The following is a 26,224-nucleotide window of genomic DNA, read 5'->3' as shown; positions in this document are numbered from 1 at the left end:
AATCATCAAAAATAATAATAAATAACTTCTAGGCAGAGGTTATAATAAAACAAGTATATTGCAATGCTATGGGCACTGACTGTTATTTTGCATTATTATTGTGGTGAATTATAGTAATAGTATATTTTGGTGAAAAATAGCGTTCATACCACGGACCTGAATGGTTTTGCAACTCTGGGTCCTTTTAAGTTCTCGAACTTAAAAACTATCTCGAGCCGGCAAAACGCCATTTTCGGCCCTAGGTACGAAATATATTTTTACAATACTGAGCAAATCAACTTTTCAGGTATACGAAACCAATGTTTTAACTTCCTTTTTAATGTTTCGATTTTTTTATTCACTAATGACGGCTGTCATGAATGCTTTTTTAAATTGTTTTACAACACTAAGATAAATGTAAAAAATATTAACTTGTACATATTTTTAGTGGGCTGTTATAAGCTAATGTAATTTTTATATATGATTAATTTTGTACATTAATATGATTAGCTTTAATATACGTGAGATAATTATTCAAAATAGTTATCACATTAAAATAGAGTTTATTTTATGTTGTGTTGTAGTGTGTTTAAATTGAATGTTTGTATGTACTGAATTTGTTTTGTAATTTAGTTCGAATGAACATTATAAAGGTTTGTTTTCTTTTTCAGAATCATGATGGTCTGAAGTACTGAAGTCTGCACAAACACAGGTAAGACACGTAACAGAAGTAAAAGATAATTGAGAGATTTTTTATACTCTTTGGTTACTGGATTCAACAAAACAAATATTCATGTAAAATATATATGCTTCATAAACATATTTTGGCCCATTAGCAATTCCTTGGGATATTTTTTTGACATGAGAAATTGTAATAGCAATAACGTGTAAGATTAAATATGTTGTTTCGGAAAGATATTAATGCAATATAAATATTGCATAGGTCATAGTTTATGTGAATTATGTTGTTATGACTAAGTATAAGTTGTGGTCTCTTTAAACTACATTACTATAGTGAACTTGTTCCTAAACTAAACCGCTGTCAAAACTTCGTTGTATCATTTCATAAAACCAATTACTAAACATTTTCTTAAAAAATTGTTCTCATATAAAATACAATTTAGGGCACTTACTATCAACTTTTAACCTGCAGTATAAAATTTGGTTAAGCTGTAAAATTAAGTTATTCGTTTTAAAGTACAAGCAATTGTATAACCAACATTTATTTTGTAACACTCTATGAAAATTACATACAAGTAGTACATATACCTCATGGAATAATCCTCAGTAGAACAAAAGGTAACTATTCCACCTTTCCATCACATATATACCTATCTCACAATCACAACCATATTATTGTCGACATATACATGTCTAATGATGTCTATTAACAATTATGGCCTAGTAATAATTAGGATACTGCATATACAAACTCTGGGAAGGATCAAATATTTCAAGCTTGACGAATTAGGGAGACAAAATTATTTTCAAACCTATATTTTAACCTGGTTTAGTAATAAAACAGCCAATTAAACCCAATCAACTGTCCAATCGTGGAGATCCAAGATACCATACAAGCCTACAGGCAATTAAGGGTCAATGATTGGTTGTGTATTGTGTGGTCATCACAACATGTCACTATCAGGAAAATATCAAACTGATAGTAAGTTTAATTAATTTAGTTTCTCCATTTACTAAATTAATTTTTTTATAGAAATATATTGTTTTTTTTTATTACATATATTGATTTAAGGGGTTTTTATGCCTTTACTAGTACTCAAAGTGTACAATAAAGAAAAACATATCCAAACAATGACACACAATATATCAAACCAAATATATTATTTAACTATAAAATTAACCATTCCACCTAACTTGATGTATAATTGATTAAGCTAACAAATCATTTGTTGGAACCGCCTTATGTTCCTGTTGATTATTTCGGTATGCAACTTTTCACTGCTTTAATTTATCCTTAAACAACTTTTAACAATACATTCAACCATATAAAAAATGTGTTAATGTTTCTGGAAGCTTTAAAAACCATTATAGTAAGTTTACATTTGCATTGAAAAGTTAAACTAAAATAACTTCAAATCATACTCATTTGTTACCGTATATACTCGAGCTTCAAGTGAACGCCAAACCAATAATCAGCTGTTGATTCCCTTGACACTTCTCGTGTTGTGGACCAAACAGCTGATCAACGCGTTGATTACGCCGCAGCCTAAGTCAAACATTGATTAGTGACAGGTAATAAGACCATTCCCAAGAACACCTATTAGAGGGCATGTGGCTGTGATCTATTCTCCACCACCCTTTAACTTATATTTTGGCACCCATATTTATAATTATAGTTTAGGGCATATGAGGAAAAATATGGTCGTGTGTAAAGTATACATATGATACAGAAATATTCCAGTACAGTATGTGTTCATTTTCTTATAAATATTGCGGCTGATTCAGCAAAATGGTAGATTCTACTGTATTGAAATTGTAATGCAATTATCCAGAAAGTACAATTCCCCAGACTCATAATTTGGACCATTCTTAGAATTGGATTTAGGTCATTGATTTTTATTGGTTGAAATAAAGTTTAATTCAATAATTTGGCATGGATTTAGTTTTAATATTTTCAACAATGAGGTCAATGTAATGCTTTAAGCTATAAGGAGGTGGGTTAGAGCAATAAAGATATATAGTCAGAACAATTATATCTTTAATAGCCAGTGTTATTGTTGTTTTTAGCGAATTTCCCTATAGGGAAGTAGCTATTACCGTAGGTGGCACGGTAAGACCTAGACCCGGGACCGATTTACTTTTTCATTTTGATGTCCCCAGAGGCCAAAAACACTATTCGTTCAAATTTTTATATATATAGATTTATATATATATATACGTCCGTGAACGCGATAACTTGAGTAATTTTTGTCCGATTTTGATGAAATTTGGTTTAAAGGTGTAAAGCGGGATAAACTTGAATGAGTTCACGAACCAGCACGATCGGACCATGGGAACGGGGCTTTACGGGGGGTTTTATGGGGTAAAAATTGGGTTTTCTCACTTTTGACCCTCAAAACACAAAATTTCCCAATTTCTCTTTAGAACTTTTTAAAGAGCAGCAAACCTAGGTACTCGTTAAACCTTATGTTATTAAAAAATATATTTAACTGAAAATAAATTCAGACAAATGGAAATTCGCTTAGTCGGCAGGTTTGCTGCGGCGGGGGTATTTATTCCATACATAGACCCATGATGAGGCTAAGCTCATAACAATCGGTCTTTAATAAATTATTAAATTAAATTCATGCCATGTTTCTATAAAAATAACAACATCCAAATAAAGTTTAACAACAACATCCGACCATTTTGTTTCTTTAATTATAACTCTAATAAACATGTAAAATGCGTTTTACGGTGCCAGCTATTCGTAACTTATGAATGTAAATTAAATACCGGTAGGTACTAATTTATTTAAAAATAATAATTGTCATTATATGAGGAATTAAATTTGTATTATAATTTTTCATTAAAATATACATATACAAAAGTGTACATACATTGCACCTAGTATTACAGCACTACTGTATTGAAATAACTAAACTTAATGTGATATTGAACTCAAACTCATGGTGATACAATGTCATACTACTGATAATAAAATTAACAACGGAAAAATACTTTCAATAGGCACAAAAATACTTAGCATATTAGAAAACTTCTTGATCAACATTGTATGAAGAAAGAAAATAAAACAAAACCGTTTATTAATTCATTGATACTTCAACTATTTTAAGTTTCAAGTTCATAACACTTGTAGTATGACGGATAATTTATATAAATCTATATTTCTAACTTTCAGAACTGCAAAATTTTAGTTTCTGATTGCACCTAACCAAAAGCAGTGACCCACTTATAGAGACATTTTCAGTTAGAGAAATACAGTACCACTAGAGAATTTTATAATTTAAAGAAATTATTTTTATTAAGTTATTACTCCTGACTATTACAAATAAGCCATTCAGTTTTCGTTATAGACCATTGTTAAGTTTGACGTACAACATTATACTTCTCTGAGGCAATGTACATAATACATCATTGTATGTAGTTCTACATTGTATCGCATTACAGCCTCAGGCAACTTGGGCAACAACAACAAATACAAAGCCCTTTAAAAGAACAACATTTCAGGCCATTCAATATTTAGTTTAGCTCTGCCCAATGTTACTTGTTTTTGTGTGTACAGTTTATACATACGCTAGTTTGAGACTGAAAATAAACTTATGTTTATTAGGTTTTACATCTTAACTGAAGTACAATTTAATAAAAATAAAAATAAAATCCAAGCACTACAAGTAAAGTAAAATTATCTTTCTGTCAATCTTTGTATTTATAATTAAGTTTTCTTATACAATTTTATATGATACTCCAACTCATCCGAAAACTCTTATACAAAAAAATTCACATAATATTTATTTTTTCCTTTACATAGAAAATCGAATCAAAATTTTCGCGAAGCAATTATTTGTATTCAATATTTTTATATTTAGGTTACGAGTTGTGAGGTGAGTCATAACACCAAAGTTAATAGGGGCGTATTAGTGGAAGAATATTAGGAAAATCGACCTAACAAATTCGGACTAAGTGGAAACTTTGCACAGTTGTTTAGTAAGCCTAAATAAATAAAATATCAAAAGTCCCCGTAAATCCCGGCTGTGCTTCAGCCGCCATCTTGGAAAATGGCGGCCAATTTTCACTTTTTTGACAATATTTCACAAACTATTGGTATTAGAGAATTTTTGTGAATACAAAAGTTAAAGAACGTCTAAAAATACATATTTTTATATTACAAGGTTTGCTCTATCCCTAACGGTTATTGAGATAAATAATAAAAATAGTATTAAATTTATAATTCCCATGTTATTCTTATGGAGGAAAATAAAATTGTTGCAGTTTGCTTATTTATGGATATATTTGGATAAAACTTGGCAAAATTATTTATTTTATACTAAGCTATTAATATTTAACATAAATACACGCTTGATTACTCTCCCCATAGCAGTAAACCGAGTACTCGTTTAATTTAAAGTTATTTATATAACGAATATAATATATTACATTTTTAGGATAAATTTTTCGTATAAATCCACTATCCAGTCAGGTAAATGGATATTAATTTGTACATCGTATTAACAATAATTTTTCTTATTAGTATTATGATTTAAAGCTCACTAACTATCTTGTCACTACTATGTAACTACTCAAAACTTACATGGTACGTTAATACTCCCGGTATAATTATTTTGTCAGTAAATATTAGGAAATTCAACCTTAAAATCCGGACTATATTGAAATTTTGCACAGTTAAGCACAGTAAGCTTAGTTTATGAAAATGGCAAAAGTCCCCACAAATTTCGGCTGTGCTCAGCCGCATTTAGTCAGGATTTTAAGGTTGAATTTCCTAATATTCACCGACAAAATAATTATACCGCGAGTAATAAGTAGGCTTACCATGTAAGTAGTTACATGGTAGGGAAAAATTTAATACTAACAAGGGAAAACTATTGTTAATCTGTCAAAAAATAAATTTCCATTTGCCTGACTGGATCATTACTAAAATATTTTCTAAAAATGTAAGAATATTCCCTATTTAAATACGGTAACTTTAAATTTAACGAGTACTAGGTTTACTGCTATGGGGAGAGTAATAAAGCGTGTATTTATGTTAAATATTAATAGCTTAGTATAAAATAAATAAATTTGCCAAGTTTGATCCAAATATATCCATGAATAAGCAAACTGCAACAATTTTATTTTCCTCCATAAGAATAACATGGGAATTTTAAATTTAATACTATTTTCATTATTTACCACAATAACCGTTAGAGATAGAGCAAACCTTGTAATATAAAAAATATGTATTTTTAGACGTTCTTTAACTTTTGTATTAACAAAAATTCTCTAATACCAATAGTTTGTGAAATATTGTCAAAAAAGTGAAAATTGGCCGCCATTTTCCAAGATGGCGGCTGAAGCACAGCCGGGATTTATGGGGACTTTTGATATTTTATTTTTTTAGGCTTACTAAACAACTGTGCAAAGTTTCCACTTAGTCCGAATTTGTTAGGTCGAATGGCAGTTTTATCCCTAAAATTCCTGGACCATATTTCTAAAATCACAAATATCGTAGTTTTATTTCTATAATCTAATTTAATCCGAACAGGTTTCTCCGAATTCCTTAGGGGTTTAACGTTCAATAGGTTTACAGGTTTGAAGCTTAACATCTCAAACTGGCATTTATATAGCAGTTCTTTTATTTTTATGTAAATGCTTTTAGTTATAAAATTTTGTTATTACACATGATTTTTATCACACATTATTTTAAAACCAATAAACTTTTGATTCGGTGCACTATGTAATTTTTGTCATAACAATTTTTATTACATTAAATTAATCAGTATATAAAGAACAAATAGTATATTTTAATTTTCTCTAGCGTATTAAATTCCTTTATTTAGAACTATGAAAACCCTAGTAAACCTTATGGTCAACATTTTTTTTCTTTCTCGCAAGGCGATGGTGACTCAACAAGAAATGTTGTTGGACGTCAACAAAGTCAATCTTTGTCGGTTTAGTACCATAATAAAGATAAAGCATCCCTGCTACTAAATCTGGGTTCCTAGTGAACAAATTCTATCTTTTATGAGTAGCAAAGTTGTTTTTTACAGCTTAAATCTACATAATAACATGCATTTAATTAAAAAAGGTGTATTAGTTAAGTTGCGAAGTTTCGTAGTATCTGAAAACAAAATGATAATTACAAGCATATACTTGAGGTAAATAACATCAAGTTATTTTTTTTAAATTTCAAGCATCTTGGATTGATAATACCTTACAGTATTACATTTTGCATAGTCATTTGAATTGCTATTTTTATTAGATTTTTCCAAAACATATAGTGTTAAGTGTGGCTAAAATAAAATAACAAAACTTTATTAAACAAGTTTTTTTTATGATAAAATATTAAAGATTAAGAAAATTTAATAACATCAGAAAGCAGCAAACGACACTTTTGATGTCCAGATAGATAATGATGTGTTGATAACTTCAAATAATATTTTTCTTTACTTTTTTGGAGTTTTTAGTATATTGCGTTTCTAATACGATAAAAGCACAAAAACAAAGGATGTATGTTTAATAATGCATGTAGAATACCTCAATTCCGGATGGACCTCACAAATGTTCACTCGTCCAATAGATTGCATCGTATTCATTGAAACACATTGTTCATTGCGCTTTGTTCAAATTGAATGGTGAACTGTTTTTCTATTTTCTATTCGCTTTACTAAGTACTTATAGTTTAATGTATTCTGTTTCGCTAATCGGTGCTATTGTATTGTGTATAATTCTAATGTCCACAAAAACTAGAATATAAAAAGAGAATTGCATATACAGTAGACTGTAATATTATATGTTTGGAAATCGTTACTTCTTTTCGTTTTTAATTGTGGGTATTTAAAAAAAAATGTTTATATTACCATAAAACAATTTCTTGATATGAAAAAGTTCGTATAATTCGATAACATCATTATTATCATTATAAAACTCAGTATGTTTTTCACCTCAATTATGTTTTTAAGAAACAGTTTAAATTATTTTACACAACTTTATTTATTTTTTAATATCCTAGATATTTGTGAAAACAACTATTAATAAATATACACTAGTTTGGAAAATACCAAAGTCTCAAAAATTCAATGTAAATATGTATTCAATGTAATACATATTTATAAATTTCAATGATAACTCTTATATCTTATAGTAATAAAGAGTAATATATCATTATAAAACTCAGTATGTTTTTCACCTCAATTATGTTTTTAAGAAACAGTTTAAATTATTTTACACAACTTTATTTATTTTTTAATATCCTAGATATTTGTGAAAACAACTATTAATAAATATACACTAGTTTGGAAAATGCTAAAGTCTCAAAAATTCAATGGAATTACATTGAATTTTTGAGACTTTAGTATTTTCCAAACTAGTGTATATTTATTAATAGTTGTTTTCACAAATATCTAGGATATTAAAAAATAAATAAAGTTGTGTAAAATAATTTAAACTGTTTCTTAAAAACATAATTGAGGTGAAAAACATACTGAGTTTTATAATGATATATTACTCTTTATTACTATAAGATATAAGAGTTATCATTGAAATTTATAAATATGTACTGCGTAGCGTTATTTCATTTTATTCACTCATAAACATTAATTATCTGTGACATTTCTATTTTCAGTGCATTAAATGCAAGGGAATGCATATTTCCTACGACGATTTTCACTGTGAGTTCACCGCGATTCACCATACAGGTTTATTGAGATTTACACAGGGTAATAGTTTTATTACATGCGCTATATCGCACCTTACAGTACTGTGTGAAGCTATAAAAGTAATGTATTTCACTTATTGAATAAAGGGTGAGATATTCACTGAACAAAGACATGAATATAATTTTATATTAAAAATACTTATAACATTTTGTATTTTAAATACTTAAGTTTCTACTTAAAAGAATTTCACCTATGAAAATATATTACTGAAACGGTCTACGAAAATAATTAAATAGGATGTTACAGCTTTGAAGAATTTTGTGAGTAATTAAATGATAATCAATCTTGTTAGTGACCAATATTTGTTACATTATCTAAAGGATTGTTGGGGACAGTTTCCATTTCGATCGGCTAAACTCAATGTTTCCAAAACTTTTCAGGATCTAGATTATGACCCCATCCCCAGGTGGGAAAATATTGGAAACCTAAAAATAATAACACAAAACCCCAGCCGAAGATGTAGGAACACATTAATACCACTCGCAGAGAGCATAGTAGTGAAACATAAATCCAGAAGAAATGAATACATACAATTACTCAAATATAACTTCTTAAAGTAAAATTATATTAAGACTATAGTATAATTTAAGTACACGCGTATAGTAATAGTATCATGAAATGCAAGTATACAAGTAACAAACAAAAATGATGACTACACGATTAGAGACGCCTGCACTAGAAGGGGCCCATATGAAACTGTGGTCACCCGAGAAACTAATAGGCCTATACCAGTGAAGGTATTTTTGTAATGTTTTCTTTTACATGGGGATGGATATTCCAACTTAGTATGAATGTCACAAGTTCAGTGAAAAAGTCGGCCTTTACGCAATATGTGTCTAACGTATAACATCAAGTAGCTTACAAATTCATTTGAAAGATTTAATATGTTGTATGCACTATGACTATTTTAATCTGATTTTATGTAGCACGTTGCAAAGTAAAGGGCATGTGCCTGACCTGCTTTTAAATAAACTCTGGATAGCCACGTGTTCTCCAAATACAATCAACAAATATTATAATCATTATTTGTGTTATACTTTTCATTACTTTTCATACATTTTTGTTTAGTTTAGTGGTATAAAAACAATAGAAATGGAAATGAATACTCTGTTTTTTAAACAAAGAGATATTTTTTACTCATACTAAACTCGAGAAACCATTAAAGATATTGGTAATCAAACTGTACAAATAGACGGTAATGTAGTTCAATAGGCTTTTTAATTTAGCTTAAATAACGGTTGTGGATTAAAATTGTCTTTTATTTTAATAGTATGCTAATCACATATTATGTAACTCATTAAAATACCACAATTTGTAGTGTTTTTTGTTCATCTGTTTAAACTTTGTAGTATTTTCCAATATGCTACAAGCAATTTCTTAGTATTTAAATATTTAAAGTTTTGTAATATTGTGTAAACAGCGATTGTAATTAGAATTATGTTATTTGTAGCTTAAAAACGTCTATTGAGATTCATGTTTTTCAAACCGTTGGCAATGTTAAAAAGTATATTATATTACGATAAGGCTGAATATTTTTTACAACTAGATGAGTGCAAAACTATCATTCTCTATAAATAAGGTTTATGTTTAACTATCCATGTATTCAACAAAGCTACTGAAGTTAATAAGCATAATTAATAAGCATAAAAACAGCCAAACTGTTGAGTATGAAATACCAGACGATGGGATTGTTTGGATAAGGGGCATGTTTCAAATTTACCTTATGGTTGGTCGAAAACGTTGTTATGTGCTGTGAATAACATTACAGCAATAATATATTTCAAAAACATAAGCATCGAATTATAAATTAGTTTAAGTATTCCTAAGTAGAGACTCGGTTATTGTAAAATACCACATATAATTTTAAAATTGTTGTCTTTTTATAAGTTTATATGTAAGTGATACGGTTGTGATAATAAAATATTAGTAAATTATTATGAAATTTAACATTGATTTCTATTGATCCAAACACGAATGATGGTTTAAAATTCCCCAAGCATAGTCCGGTTTAAATAAAGTAAGCATTACCTTCAACACATTTTTTTTTCATTTTTATGTAGACTTCATTGCTGAATATTTTAAAACGCTTATTATCTAAATACTGAATAATCGGTATGACCACATACACCTAAAACCTCTCGCAATAAAAACATATTGAGTAATTCAGCATTGTAACCCTGGGGTGACATGGGCCAACAACAGCAAAATACACAACCCCTCACTCGACAATGTTTGGAGGCATTAGATATTTACTGGATCCGAACCGAATGACATTATTTTTACATTTGTGTAGCTTTCAACCTAAATCGTTTGTTGAATAATTGTTTTAACAAACTCCTCCACTGGCAGAAGCTGTTATAGCAGTCTTTACATTAAGACTTTACTGTGTTTGAACGTTTCAGATTCCCAAAACTTAAAAAGTCTTTTTTGCACATAGTTGTGTGGGCCCACATAGGATTTAATATAAAAGATTCCCAAAAATATTGGTTGACTTTTTAAATTGATTAATATTGCTAAAGCGGCATTTTACTTGAGATTAATCATTTTTACTTAATAATTTCTGTGTTTGTTGGAATTTGATGCGATTTATTATTACGGTAATTTTCTTTGATAAAATGTAGCCATAAAAAGAAAATGGTTTGAAAGTAGTGTTTTCTAGGATTGTTTCATATCCTGACGGTCAATATTTAAAGCTGTCAAACAAAATGAAAAAATGTCATTGCTCTTTGTATTACAGCGTAAATTAAAAATTAGCGAGTCCATTCATACCCTTCATTTTTTTTAATTCAGGTCTTTAAAAAGTCGCTTAAGGGTTTTGGATTTTTAAATTATCAAAGTGTTAGTTACTGATAAATGCCTCTTAAGTGCTATACTTATTTTACTATTACTTTGCAACATTACATGTGGCCGAGAATTATTAATTACGATATCTCTTATTTTAAATTTATATTTAGATCATCATAAGATAATTTAATCGTTGTTTTAAAATTTGACATAAAATTAGTTGAGTTACGATTTGATTTTAAGATAAAACATTATTTTACAAAATCATTCTTCTAAGATCTAGAGTAATCCAATATTTTACTTGTTATTACTTATCAAATTACACAATAGGTTTTAAGTTATTGTTCAGTTCGATTTAATTCCCTTGAATAAGAATTATCTTAAAACGTATGCTCAATTTAAGTTTTAAAATATCCTTTCTACCGACAATAGCCTCTTATAAAACATCATTTACGTAAACCCTCTAGGAATGCTGCGTATTTAAAGTTTAAAAACTCATGCTTACAATAAAAATTATTTGATCTAACTCCTAATAATGTATTCTATCTAAATACAAATAAATTAGCAATGTTAGAAACAATATTGTTATATTAAACAATACTTATATTTTATTCAGTAATTTATACATTGAAGGTTTCTCTTTTACTTTACTCCTTCAAAAGCTGAAGCATTTGTTATTAAAGATTCTCCCCCAGGCTTTGATATTAAGTCTCTCCACTTTGAGTATTTACCTTGCATTTATATTTTATCTGGTTCTTATTCAACATTTTATAACCATCTGCTAAATTAAATTGAATTAAAATTGAAAATTGCATAGTTTTATTATTATTAATTGAGACAACGCTTAGGAGCGTATTTTAACCAAATACGAAGAAATAATTGTTGCAATTGATACAAATACATGAAAAATCAAACATGACTAAAATACTTATCTTAAAAAAACTGTTTGTTATGTAACTTCATTGTTGACTAATGAAACGTGTTTGAACAGAATTTACTCCTTATTTCAAAAGAAATGACTTACATTAGTGTACATAGACGTGCTTATTATACAATCTAAATACAGTACCAATTAAATAGCTACAAGTTATTGCATAATGCATTAAATTATGCTTAAAAATACTAAATATGCCTTTGTGAAATTACAGCAGGTTTTGATTGTCAGACTGAAACTAAATATCTAAACGAAATTCTAACTTATAAAAAATATTATTGACCTAATACTTTACCCTCCTATTTTATGTAATTGTTCTCAATGTTTTTTTCCATTTGTATTTTTTTTCATTGGCAGTACTCTATTACCTTATATTTCAGTGTAATTACTGCAAGTACACAAGATGTCTTGTAGTTACAGTCTTCTACACCAGACAGCGTATCTTCCTTGGTGTTGGGTGGGGGTTGATGGGAGGGGGAGGGGCACACAGCTGATTGTAGTGATAACATATCACCGCCAGTTTCGCGCGACGCTCGAACCGGTGATAATCTGTGATAAGCGCTCACATCGGTGTGATAACTGTGCAAACTGATGATAACAGTGACGTAGGCATGTTTGGATTAGTGACTGACAAGTGAGTTGACACTTTCACATTGCATAATAATTAAGATTATAGTTCGGTGTAAACCATACTACAGTATAAATACGAGCTGAGGTTAAATGATGCATCTTATTGATAGTAAAACTGCATAACACAGCAAACCCTCTAAATTAAAAAAAACACTGAAAATAGCAAATGAGATCTTAACTATTATTTTTTTTTTTTTGAAATTGCAGGAATGAAGGGCCATGTAAATTAGATGTCATAGCTTTTATAAGTGAAAACAAAGTATGTTAATGAACCCAATCGTCGGTCGGTGGTGTTTTCCACATTAATGGTCTACTAAGGGTTTTAAGTCATGTATATGCAATAAAAATACATATTTGGCATGACTTCGGTTTTTATAAGGTCTACTGATAAGGTTAGTGTGAGTAACTTTTGTGAATATTTAACTTAAAGCTCGACATCACTACAGATAAATCTTTCTACCGCTATAAAAAATAGGTTAACACAAAAGTGTTCTGGTCCCTAAAAAAATAAAATAATTTGAAACAACATCACGTGTTGTATAAATTAATAGAGGTATTATTAATTCAAATTCTTAATACCTTTTATAAAAGTATTTTAATTCGTTACGTACTTTCTTACTAAGTACTTTCTTCCGGTAAAATATCAGCTAAAAAATATTAACATATTATTTGCATACAAATATAGTGATTTAAAATATTCGCAAAAAGCTCTCACTTAAACTTAAATGTCTTCACGTACTAAAAACCTAAATCACCACCTACTCGTTTTTATTCATTTACTACTGGCTATTGAATATTTTAATCACGTGATCGATTGTAAAATATCTCGATGGGATCAATAACTTTTTTTAATAAACACATAAATTATTTACAGGCAAGACGGATTTATTAAGATGGCAAATGCATTATCAAACCCAAGTTCAGTAGCAGGGATACTTTATCTTTATTATGGCAATACACTGACAACGGCTCATTTTGTTGACGTCCATCATTATGTCTACCTCAGTCAGCATTGTATGTGTGACGAAAATCTTGATAAAATTAAATCACACAAAATCAGTTTTTGCAACAATAAATGCTTTTTAAGTGTAAGGCCATGTGAATTTCTGAACTTATGTACATAAGTATCAAAATCATTGACTTTGATTACAATAGTTTCAAAAATTTTCATTCATGCGTAAAGAAACATAAAGCATGCAACATGTTATTTAGTAGTCAACTTTAAAGTGTATTGCTCTTCGATTTCATTAGTAACAATTCAACATTATATATTATTAGTAAAAAATATGTTCTTGTATATATGAGTAAATTTAATTTTAAAAGTGTATTTTCATTATTTTTTTCGAAATGTTTGGGAAGCTAAACGTTAAGCCTGTAAAACGTACATGTTCGACTTAAGCCCGGAGGGAATTCGACGAAATCTGCACGGATAAAATTCCATTTTTTGACGATATGAAATCATAAAGGCTGATGCAGCTACATTCACCAGTATTAAGCCTCACATTCATACTAGGATATAGCCATCTACATGTTGCAGTGTTATTGGAGTATAGAATCATATTTATAGTTCGATAACATTATATGAATGTAAACTTATTTAATTGTTTTTTCCTTATGTATATATTTAAACAAATGTTTTTGGAAATGAAGTTAAAAGTGTATAAATAATTTTTTTTCTTTGATATTACTGTGTTGGAATTGTTTTTTGTGAAGGAGAAGGTATTTATTTTGCCAACCAAACAGACGGTCAACATTGACCATTGTTTAATAAGTGTTAGGTTTTTATTTTAGCAGTACCTATGTATTTTATTTTATGAGCAAGTTAGTGTTGTATATGTTGTACATATGGAGGTAGACTATTACACAATTTGTACAATAAAGCATTTTTTCATTTAATTTCATTTCATATATGAATGTAAAATGTAATTCAGTATAAGAAAGTAAGATACAACAAGAATATCTCCATTGAAATTCCTATCCGCATCTCCTTAGGCCTTATTACACGCAATTACACTTATTACACTTAGCATGTGTTTCATATGGGTGAAATGTGTTTTAGTTGATAACCCTCTAAAAGGAAAAAAGATGTGGATTAATTTTGAATTGTAAATTTCATGGAATCAAGTTACCTTCATAATTTTGTACAATTTGAAATTTGAGCTATGTAACAGTTGTCAATAGAATTAATTTCTGTTTTTGATAATATTAATATATATATAAATACCTTAGCATATTTAAGTATTGTGACATTTGAATTAGGGTTAAAAAATACAAGGTATTAATGTTATTCTTAGGTTGTCGGTTACTCATCACTAAAATAAATTAATCACAATTTACTAAAAAATGTCGAGGTATATTTCAAGTTTACATCAAAACTCATCTTCAGCCTCTAGTAACAACATATCAAGTAAATAAACTATGATTTATAATGTTTGTTTATAAATTAATTAACATATGTTTGAATTATTTTAAAATTAAGTTAGTAGGGAAAAAATTTTTATATGTATATATTATGTAGATGTCACAGTTAATTTATTATTGTTTTTCCAATTTTAATTTTGTTCAAAATTTGAAAAACAATAATAAATTAACTGTGACATCTCCATAATATATACATATAAAAATTTTTTCCTACTAACTTAATTTTAAAATAATTAAGACCTATAATAATTAATTTATAAACAAACATTATAAATCATAGTTTATTTACTTGATATGTTGTTACTAGAGGCTGAAGATGAGTTATGATGTAAACTTGAAATATACCTCGAAATTTTTTTGTAAATTGTGATTAATTTATTTTAGTGATGAGTAACCGACAACCTAAGAATAACATTAATAATGCCATCACGAAGGAAAAATCATACCGGAATGAATTAAATACAAGGTATTCAAAAAACTAGAACGTTTTCACAAAAGAAGCCGTTATTTTTAAACTAATGGAAATAGTAAATCTCTGTTTATTCCTCTTAAAGTTAAAAGTCTTGTACCAAATATAGCTGGGAAAAATTATGAGTAATATGACGTGAATGGTTGATTATACAACTCAACATTAAGGTTACTTTACATTATGATCCGTAATCACAAATGTAGGATGCATATTTATTTGACCGTTTCACCAATTTCTTGTTCGAACAGTTTCTATTTTGCATATTCATCTTAAGCTAATTTTTGGTTTTCATTCATGTTTTCTATCTACCACTAATAATTATGGCCAAAATATCTTCAGCGCTAAAATCTAAGGAAAGTATGTCGGATATCTAGTCCCATTATGTTCTCTTTCAAAATTATCTTTTAATAATTTAATATGGAGCTTGTTTTCTTTGATAAGTGAAGTATCACACACTCTTCACTTACTGAAACAGTACGATTTCTTTAATTGGTATATTTTGAACATGTAGTACTTGACTTATACACAGAGAAGCATTCGATAAAATTGTCAAAATGATTTCTCCAATACCAACCGATTTAAAGAACTATTAAGAATTGCAAGGCTTAGTACAACTGTGCTTCAATCTAAAAAAATCTTTAAAAAACAAACAGAAAAATGATATTTATAAATATTTGTTTTACTATAAAACTGTAGGAACAACGGACTATGTGTTGAATATTCCCATTAAAACCTTCCATTTAGAAAGGAATATATAAAATGTTGTCTCGACCAATATATTGCAGTGTATTTTTCGAACACATTGTTTGTTTATTGTTTGTGTATCAATTTCAATGCTAAAATTTAAATCTACTTTTAATGAAGTATGTAAATTAATTTTTAAGTTTAATTTGAAAACACTGAACGCATTTTATTGCTTTTAAACTCTGAAACTCCAACTATTTATACTAAAAAGTCAGTTTATAAAAATCTACACAAGGTGGTAAGTTGTAAATTAAATTGTGTGTCCAGTTTTTAAATTTAAAAAATTCGTGTACTTTGTACATTAAGCTGATTCCCTAAATATGGAACTTGGTTAAGCCCTAGGGATGCGGGTATTGTCAAAATTATAAATTGAATACATACAAAACTGAATTACGAGTGAACTTAGTTCTGAGAAGCTTAAATGATGGATTAGACAAAGCAGTATGTGCCCAATAATCAATCATATAATATTGAACAACGGTATCCCAAACTGTATAAAATAAGACAGAAAAATAACTTTTTATTTAATAAACTTAGATACTACTAGAATACTAGTTCTGCAAAATATCTTCATCCTACGGAAAAACATTATCAATATTTTTTAGGTCTATGAGATAAAGATCCAAAAAAACTGTTATTTGATATAAATCCAATAACTGTATTTAATTTGTTTGCTTCGTGGTTTATTTAAATTTGACTTCATTTTCCTATTACCTAATTTAAAAACTGTTTTAGTTCACCGTTAAGTTCCACTGCAAAATGTTCCGGTTTGTAAAAGATCTAAATCCTTAGAACTACCTTCGAATATTTTATTGTTATGATAAAATAATTATAGCTCCAAAGGCTGTTATTCATAATAATACTAAGAAAAAAATTTTTATCACAAAAGCAAATCTTTCTTAATTAAAAAGAATAAAACACGATTCTTACGGTTTCGTTTTATAAAACTATTAAACTCAATTTTTAAGTGTTCAAACCGTTTATTATTTTAACGTTTTATACATTCTTTGGAAATAATGTTATTAATAACAACGAAAATACTCTGTGGCCACAATTTTCATTAAATTATTACTTTATATTTACACGTTCCATTGGCTACATAAATATAAATCCATAACCATTTTATCAACCACATGTGAACTGTACACTATTGAATACATCTATTAAACTGATACAATCTTATATTGTAGAAATACGATACTGGTTTATGTGAGGTTTTCATGGGGTGTTGGTTTTTATGATGGCCAATGTATTGCGGTTTACAGCACGGCTATAAAACCATACAAGTATTGCACTTCATTAAATAGAGTGATTTGATCTATGGAAGCGTTCGTGGTATACAACAAAAATAGTGTCTGAAGCAAAAATAACAATCTTCTTTCATTCTATCAAACGAGAATTTTGGTATACTTCCAATGTTTATTATCTTGTTGTAAAGTGTGGAATCTAACTATTTATGGGTATAGTTTCTTAAGTATTTGTTTGTTAATTGTTACAATGTTTAAATTTTACCTCATGTCCTAATGAAGAAATAGTAAGGTAAATTAAAAAAATAATAATAATATCTTTTTTAATTGCAGTATATTCTGATGCATTACTTCAACCCAAAACTATGTTGATAAGACACAAGTTAGGAAATACCAATCGTTTCTAAAGATCTACTACCTACATTGTCAACTCAGTTTCATCTTTCGATCTTCAGAAATTAAACGACAATATTTTAATTTCCCATCATGGGGTCTGATCAAATTTAAAAAGTTTTGAAAAGAATGTTAACTTCTCACAGAAATGTTTATCAAGAGATACACATCCAGTATTACAATTTTCTTCCGACCAACACTAATTGAGAGTTAATTTAATTTATTTATATGTTTATTATTTCACCAGCGATTAGTTCTTAGCTAAGAAACCACTGATGTTTATAATTGCTACTTAGCATAATTTATCAGTGGAAATGAACACTATGGTATAAAAATATTGCAAAACACTTTTCAAAAACATTCTGAATCTAAACGCCCTGGTATGGGATATTGGTGTATTTATTTGTCAAATTTTTTATCAGTGACTCATTTTGAGGGATAAACAGTATTTTACTAATATACATAGCTAAAAGAGTTCGGATGCTTTATAAAAGATGTTTGGTGTTTTTACTTGTAATCAAACAGTTTTTATCAGCCTGGCATTCAAAACATATAGCAGTAGGTTAAACAGAATACGGCCATAGGCATTTATAAAAACTTTCTGAGATTTTACAGCTACAAATGTATCGGATAATATTGTTTACTTAAGAAAAATCACCCCAAAAAACCTTTCAATGTGTTTATGAAATAAATTGTTTTTCTTAAGAGTGCAAGATTTTAAGTGAACCTACGAAGTCAAATATACCCTACCAAATTATACAAATTATACTACCAAATAACCCTATCAAATAGTACCTTGGATGTATGATGTAATTTAATATTTATAAAACTAAAATCATCGGAAACGCCGATATTGTATAAAGTTTTTTTTAGTACATGTTTACATTTAGAAACTTTCAGTATGGTTTAAAACTAACATATGATATGTCACAACTCTTTTTTTTATTTCAATATGTTTTTCATTAGTAGACAGCCCACTAACCTCATATTGCGTAGGGAGGGGACGTTTTAAATAAATAAACAACAATCCATTTCATCCGTGTAGATAATAATGTGGCAACGGTGTTGGTGGTTTATGTTTGCTGTATCGATCCACGATGGAAAACGCGTGGAAATCCATTGTTTAGTTATGTATTAATAAAACACGTCATAAACATGTCCTTTACATTATGGAGTGCTTTTTAAATAAATATTTGTGTATATTTTAAGACATCTTAAGGACTTGAATTTCCTTTTAAAATGAGACGAAGATTCAAGACGGATATGAGTGAACCTCATACCCCACATTTTTGCATTATGATGATGGTTTTCGAATGAAAGATATGACGTATTTGTTAACTACTAAGATCAGCAGGCTCTTTAGCTAGGATGATTTATTAAAAGCCTATATCAAGAAAACCCGTGCTCATTTTCAAAACACGAAACATATTTGAAGGATTTGGAAATTAATCTGAATCAAACTAGCAGCCTACTAATTCTGATTACAAGGCGAGCTCTATATCTACTCAGCTACCCGAAAAGTAAATTCCACTCTCATTGTAAATCACCTACTTGTCATGTACTAGTTATCTTTCAATTAAACGATACATGTAATTAGTGTTAAGCCTGTCTGCATGTTTTCGAGCTGTAATGATTGGAAAGTATCTGCACTGTTTTTTTCTCAAGCTTTTCGTGTGTAAATAAATAACAAATTGTTTATAAGCTAGACAATTTACTCGTTGAGTTGGAGGCTCAATCCGTGGTGCCACAGACTTAGGTCCCAAGGCAGCGATGTCGTGGGTTCGAATCCTGGTACATGTCACTTTATTTATTAGTACAATCCACCCTTGCTCTGTACCGGCCACTTTCTGCTTTACTGGATACATGCCTAAGGGGTATGTGGACGGGCAAATACAAGGTTAAAAGAGGCCGCTAACCAAAAGACTTTACTATCTTTTTGACAAATCACTGTACGTAAGTTCAAACACAAATGCTTAGAGCACCTAGTTCTAGAAATCATATCTATGCAGTCCAAGTTTCAGATCAGCCATGTTCGTCACTTTGTAATGTGTTTGAACATGTTGTTACAGCTGTATCTTAACAGCTGTTGAGAGTCAGTCATGTGCGTCACCGAATGTTTTCTGATCAACGTCAAATTCTCTGTCAAGGTTATAATCGACACAAGTCAATCCACTGTTTAATATTGCAAACTAGTAGCCATACCCGTGCCTACTAACGGAATAGAGATGCAGAAGAGAGCAATATAGTTTTTAAACCCAACTATTAAACTAGTTAGATACTAACCCACCCACAGTTTTTTTGTAACTAAAAAATAAAAAATACAATCAATTGCACCCCTTGTTTCGAAATCGGACGCTTGAGTTTATTTTGATATGCAAAATAATCTGTTTTGTAACATTTTATTTACCGTGGGTTTTTTTTAAATTTTAGGCTTTAATTGTAATCAGAGAAAATGTAAAACATTTTGTTTTTTGCTAATCATGAAGACCAATCGATATTCATATCTTAAATGTCCACCTTGAAATCGAGAACATCCATAGAAACAAAAACTGTTCACTATTGTTTCGTTTGGATTGGGTTGGACTCATGGTTCAAATTTCGCCAATCCATAAGTGGTTTTATCTATGTGATAATGGCATGATGTGGTAGAGTGGATTCTGTCTTAGATTGTTGGTCAATATATCAAGAAACCCAATAGGGATAGTTCTTTCAGTTAATAAAGTTTCTCGTATTACAGATCTAAGAGTCTTATTGTGGATCGTCATTCTTGAATTCAGCTTAGAAACGCATTTATTTGTCTTATTCCTTTCAAAATGAAACAAAAACCATTCTTGATAAAGTTAGTATAAAGTTTTCTGGTCGTATTTTAGTGTAGACAGTTTTAGAGACATTAAACCAATGTATTTTTTGAATGTTTACTTGACTGTTGACCTATACATCTATAACCACGTTTGCTTAATTGGGTTTTCCGCTGTATTTTTTCGTTAATTATCTTCTCTTTTTGGTTGCAGATCCTTTTACAACTAAGTTCGCCCTGTTTATTCATTACAAATCAAAATGGAAATCCACCAGTTAGTGAGATTCTGAAAATGTAACTTAAAAATATACTGCTGTGGTTTCATAAATTGTGGACCATTCCTGTAACCATCGCCTCATCTAGTAGGCCGTGGCGAGACGTGGCAACGTCGCAGCCACGGCCTACCGAAACAGCTGTTGCACTAGTTAATAATGGAACTTCTGCGCAATGTTACACGTTTGTTATTGTTGTTAGCCATGGCAATAGACCGACAGGTGCGACGTTTACACACTAAATACCGCGGCCCTAACCATTCAAAGATGTTCTTGTCTTGATAGTTTTGCCGTGTTCCAGATGACCAACTCTACAATGAATGATACAGACGTGGTGCAGGTCATAATTGACCAGAAGAGGCTAGAATGCGAGGAGATCTTGAACATGACAATAAGAGCCACAGGTAAGAATCCAACTCAAAACTTAAAATTCTTTAACCAAAGATATTCATAGATATATGCAAATTGTTTAAACATGCATACTTTATGGAAGAATTTTAAACTCTGGTCTACTTTTTTAGAATCCGTGGTAAAATCCCCATTATTTAAAAGTAAACATTTTTGATTTAAATTTTAAATATAATTTGATTATAGTATTTTTTCAAATGCACTTAGAAAAAAGTTTTGGACCGAGTCGGTACCATTTTTTTGACACGTGCAGCCGTTGTTATGTACTTTTTAGTATAATATGAATAAAAAAGACATTTTCTAGCTTAAAAATAGTCATTTGACGCCATATCCAGTTGCTGGTTTGGATTCAATGAGCTTGCATAAGCATTTTCAATATGTTTTTCTACTACAGGAAGATGTTATAAATATTTAAAGTTCAAAAAATGTAACAATTTTTTTTATATTTTCCACTATTATTCTAACATATAACTTAAGTGTTTCCAATGGTAAAACAGGAAACATAAATCATTGGTATTATAAGGTAAGTAATATTAATATTTATAGTTTAAAATTATACCATATCAAAGCACAAATATGAGTGATACTTAAACATTTCTCTCTGCGAGTATTCTCCGGATTATTACACCTAGGGAAGATAAAGATTCATCTCAGTAAATGAACATTCCCAAGTTTATTGGGGTATAATTTTCCAGATGCGAGTGGTTGTAATTATTCCCTAACAGATGTTAAATTCGAGATAATTATTTTCCAGTTTTCCATTTTAAATTTACCTCACAACAGAAGGATTTTATTCAGGACCCCTAATTGCACAAAGTCATTTTTCTTTTCAACGAGTTTCTTCGTTAGTTGTAATATTTTAATATTGTATCATCACCTAATGCTCGTTTTCCGTTATAGATTACGTATTCAAAAGAATTTAAGCTCGTTAAATTAACTATGTATCTCCAGTTATGAATAAATGTTCATTGAAGATGATTTAGTATCAAATATTACGCTTTTTGAATTAACTACTCAATTTACTTCTTTACAGTTTTTGAAAGATCAGTTCAAGAAGTCAACTATAATATAATGCGTAACCTAATTGTTTACAGGCTTTCAAATATACATTGTAAATAATGAATAAACATGTTGAAGGCACGATGTATATGATATGATAGCGTATTCTTTGTGAATTATCTATTAACGACATTTTATATACGTACACAACTTAATGTTATTTTATTTATATTTTAGTAGAAGCCCACACTCCTGTGAAACCTATAGAAAATTCTATTAGCAGATATAGACCGATCCCATGTCCAATGCAATGCAATGTCAGAAGTTAAACTTTGGAAACAAGTGTTCCTAGCTCATCCCTCAACCATTCAAATATGTAAACAGTTTGCCAAACCCATCTCACGCTCTAACATTTGTTGGGATCAAAACTCTCGCGCGATGGATCGAAAACTTTTTCTATCAAATATTGAGGGTTCGTATTCAAGCAATATATTGTGTGTTTAATTTTAGAAAATAACACTTTGTCATGGTAAATAAAATGACAATATAAAAGTTAAAATTAGACTCAATAAACTCAAAATCATTATGAATGGCAGGTAGTGTTAGAACAGCTGTGTTTGTTCACCTGTTGACAACAATCGCAGATAATTGTGTAAAACAATCAGTGTCTATTGGTTTTACAATAAAGCTCACGTTTACCCAAGCATAAAAGTATAAATGCCTAATCATTTTTATTCATCCTTTGTTGTTTAATAGTTTGATAACCAGGTTATCTGAGATAATTTTAAACATAGATTTTAAGTCTTCAATCACATTTATCTTCAACATATTTATATTTTCCACACTGATAATGTATTTCGATGCCCAAAAGTTGTCTATGGATAAAATTGACGATTCTGCGTTTTGTAGGCCTACCGTTTGTTTTATTTGTGTTTATTAAGACCAGAGGCATCTTCCTAAAGTATTTTTAGAGGGAACTGCCCACGCCCCAGTCTTGTCACGATATGTAAACAAATCTACTTTAGTTAGACATGTCTAATATCAATAGATGGATGGCATCTGTGTGCAGAAATGATCTTGTTTGGAATCGAACCAAAGACCTTCAGATTCGAAGAGGAACCCCCCCTCCCCCCGCTACTTAATTTTATTCTATTTGAATTACGAAGCTGTAAACGGAAATTTTAATGGCAGATTATAAGATGTAATTATAAGCTGTTAGTTTGTTAGTACTGTTAGTAGGGTCGATAATCTGTGTCGAACATTTCTATTGAAGTATAATCTATTTCTTTTACACATGGTATTTTAGTGGATGCCTATATTTCTTTAGTGTTTATAGCACCTGTCAAACTCTTAGTTCTCTAAAGCTGACTTCACGTTTTAGTAGCTGAGCTCCTCTTTTCCACATTTGGTTATCCTATCCCAATCCTCTTCACTACAGTGTGTTGCATGTTCCAGTGGCGGAGCCCTACTGCCCCGGAGTGTTTGATGGATGGTCGTGTTGGCCGGACACCGCCGCTGGTCACACCGCTTACACTGACTGTCCAGAGTTTATCACGGGGTTCGACCCAACTAGTAAGTCAAGTCTTTATAAGGAAGCCATCTTGTTTCTTGAACTCAAGCTTCCAGCGTAAAATAGAGGCTTGCAGAAATAACACCTTTATAAAGTAAATGAAATTTAGAATTAATGGTTCAAACACCCGCCAGAACTAAAATATTGTATTATTTTTTTATTATTGGAGATTTGAAACCAATTAACCCAAGATCTGTGAAATTTTTGTAAGTCAAAATGCACATTTTTAGGCGGAAGAAGTTAATTTTAACTGAAATTCAATTTGTATTTGTGATTACTAAGTCTGATTCAAGTAAATGTATGTGAAAACTTATTCAAATTTAACTAGCTATTTTATGTTTTCCTGATTGCATAGCTAATACATAATTGCAAATCCCTCACTCTAATCGTGTATAACCTAATAATTGTGTACCTGGTTTAACGCATAAGTCAAAATGCAACCAAAAACAATATAGCTACGGTACATAGTTTTTATTTGTTAAATTATTAGTGCACTGGTTTTTGATTGGTGAAAGGTTGATGCATAAATAAAAAGTAACTCGATTCTCTGTTTTAACAATAGTTCATTATATTCCTCAAACTTAAGCAAAATAATCAAGCCCCATCAGTTAGTTGACAAATAAATGAATACTTATTGACATTCATGATGTTTATCTACGTAGTTAAATCTTTGACTCTGAAAATGTCAATACAATCATGGAAAAGGTAGCTTAATTTTACAACGTGGAATCTTTTAAAGCCAATTAAGCACCTTTTAGGATATTCACCTCTGGTTAAAGGTTGTGTTTCAACCATAAAACACTTTCTAGGAGTTAAATATATCAGTGTGTACCCTAATAATGGTTAATTACAGTTGTCATGGACAAAAGACATTTACAAAAATCAATATATGCTTTTAGTAATCTAGATTATGGACGTATGTGAACGGTCCAGCATTATACTGAACTGCATTACTCCGCATATGGAAAATTAGCTAATTAGCTGTCTGCGTAGATTAGGTTTTATTGTGTACAATAGCAGAGTTTTGGTTTAGATTTACAAACAATGCATTCGAAACTGAAACAAAACACGCTATTCAACTATGCTGCTATTGTAATTTTAGCTTTATTTATTTTTTACATTGTTTTGTTCCACAGTAAATACAAGTTCAACCTAACAAATACAGTATACATTTTCACAGAGGCAATACCAATACCAACATTACAAAGTTTTTATGCAAAATCTATTTCATATGACTTTTCGGACAAAGTTTACATTTCTACCATTGCTTAAACTGAAAAAATACATCATAGTTTATAGGTGTTTATTGATAACAACTAGAGTTCTTTTTAAATACTGTAATTGGAAAATACTAGCATCAAATGTCACTAAACACTCTCCTTTGTCTTAAGTTCTGCTTAAACAAACAAAACTATTTGTCTCCAGACACAAAAGTTTTAAATGGGTTAAGAGTTTACCTGTTCAGTTCCGTCATTTAACTCCTACTTTAAGTTTACAGTAGGCCTGTATCAAAAGTCATTTGTTAACTGTTGGAGTTCAATTAGAAACAAATTATTCTTAATCTAAATTAAGAGTTTTATATTTTACCAAGGTTTTATTGATTTTTAAACTATTAGTTAACTTTATTCATTCATATTAAAGGTTAGCATATTCTTTTAACCTTAATTTAAGATTAAAGACATAAATGTTACTTAATTAAATTAGATAAATATTTTCTTACTTTCCCATTTTAATTAAATTCCATAAATAGCTTCCACTTCTAATGTTAGTGTCTTAATGAAGCAATATACACTACAGGTGATCAATCATAAACCACAATGATGACGTCATACTAAGCTATAACTGTTGGCACTGAATTGTAATCGTTTGAACTTTGAGGCCAACAGAGTTGACAGTCCAGCCATCGCTTGAATAAACAAAACTCAATCCGATAAAACCAACTAATTACTTGAATAAACTAAAATTAAATAATTATCTAATTGTTTCGAATCATTTTACCATCGAATGTGACTGCATCAAACATACCAAATTCACACATGTTAAATTTTACTTATCACCTCAGCTGTTCAAGAGGAGTGTTTTTTTTTTATATATAACAACAGGTGTGTAGTAAGAGGTACGAAAAAATAGTAGCAAAACTATAAATCAGAACATTAAAAGTCTATTCGTTATACATGATTC

The 26,224-nt window shown here is 29.6% G+C and overlaps 1 protein-coding gene across 4 annotated transcripts in view; it reads left to right on the top strand.

Annotated features, from left to right (window-relative positions):
• LOC129004136 (calcitonin gene-related peptide type 1 receptor) overlaps positions 1–26,224 on the top strand; it is a 235,507-nt gene that overhangs the window by 138,580 nt on the left and 70,703 nt on the right. For 3 of the 4 annotated variants that reach the window (XM_054432572.1, XM_054432573.1, XM_054432569.1), the window contains exons 4-6: positions 651–691; positions 21,368–21,470; positions 23,929–24,045. In XM_054432572.1, the coding sequence (XP_054288547.1) occupies positions 21,368–21,470; positions 23,929–24,045 (220 nt within the window). In that variant the 5' untranslated portion in view covers positions 651–691. Of the gene's footprint in view, positions 1–650; positions 692–12,635; positions 12,728–21,367; positions 21,471–23,928; positions 24,046–26,224 lie in introns of those variants that run through there. The other variant, XM_054432571.1, reaches the window with a different exon arrangement.

The sequence above is a fragment of the Macrosteles quadrilineatus genome, unplaced genomic scaffold (assembly GCF_028750875.1).
Source record: "Macrosteles quadrilineatus isolate MER2022 unplaced genomic scaffold, UCM_ALF_1.0 Scaffold_9__3_contigs__length_116548681, whole genome shotgun sequence".
Taxonomy (NCBI): Eukaryota; Metazoa; Arthropoda; class Insecta; order Hemiptera; family Cicadellidae; genus Macrosteles; species Macrosteles quadrilineatus.
The sequence above is the reverse complement of the archived record's forward strand: the minus strand, read 5'-3'. Positions and strand labels throughout refer to the sequence as shown.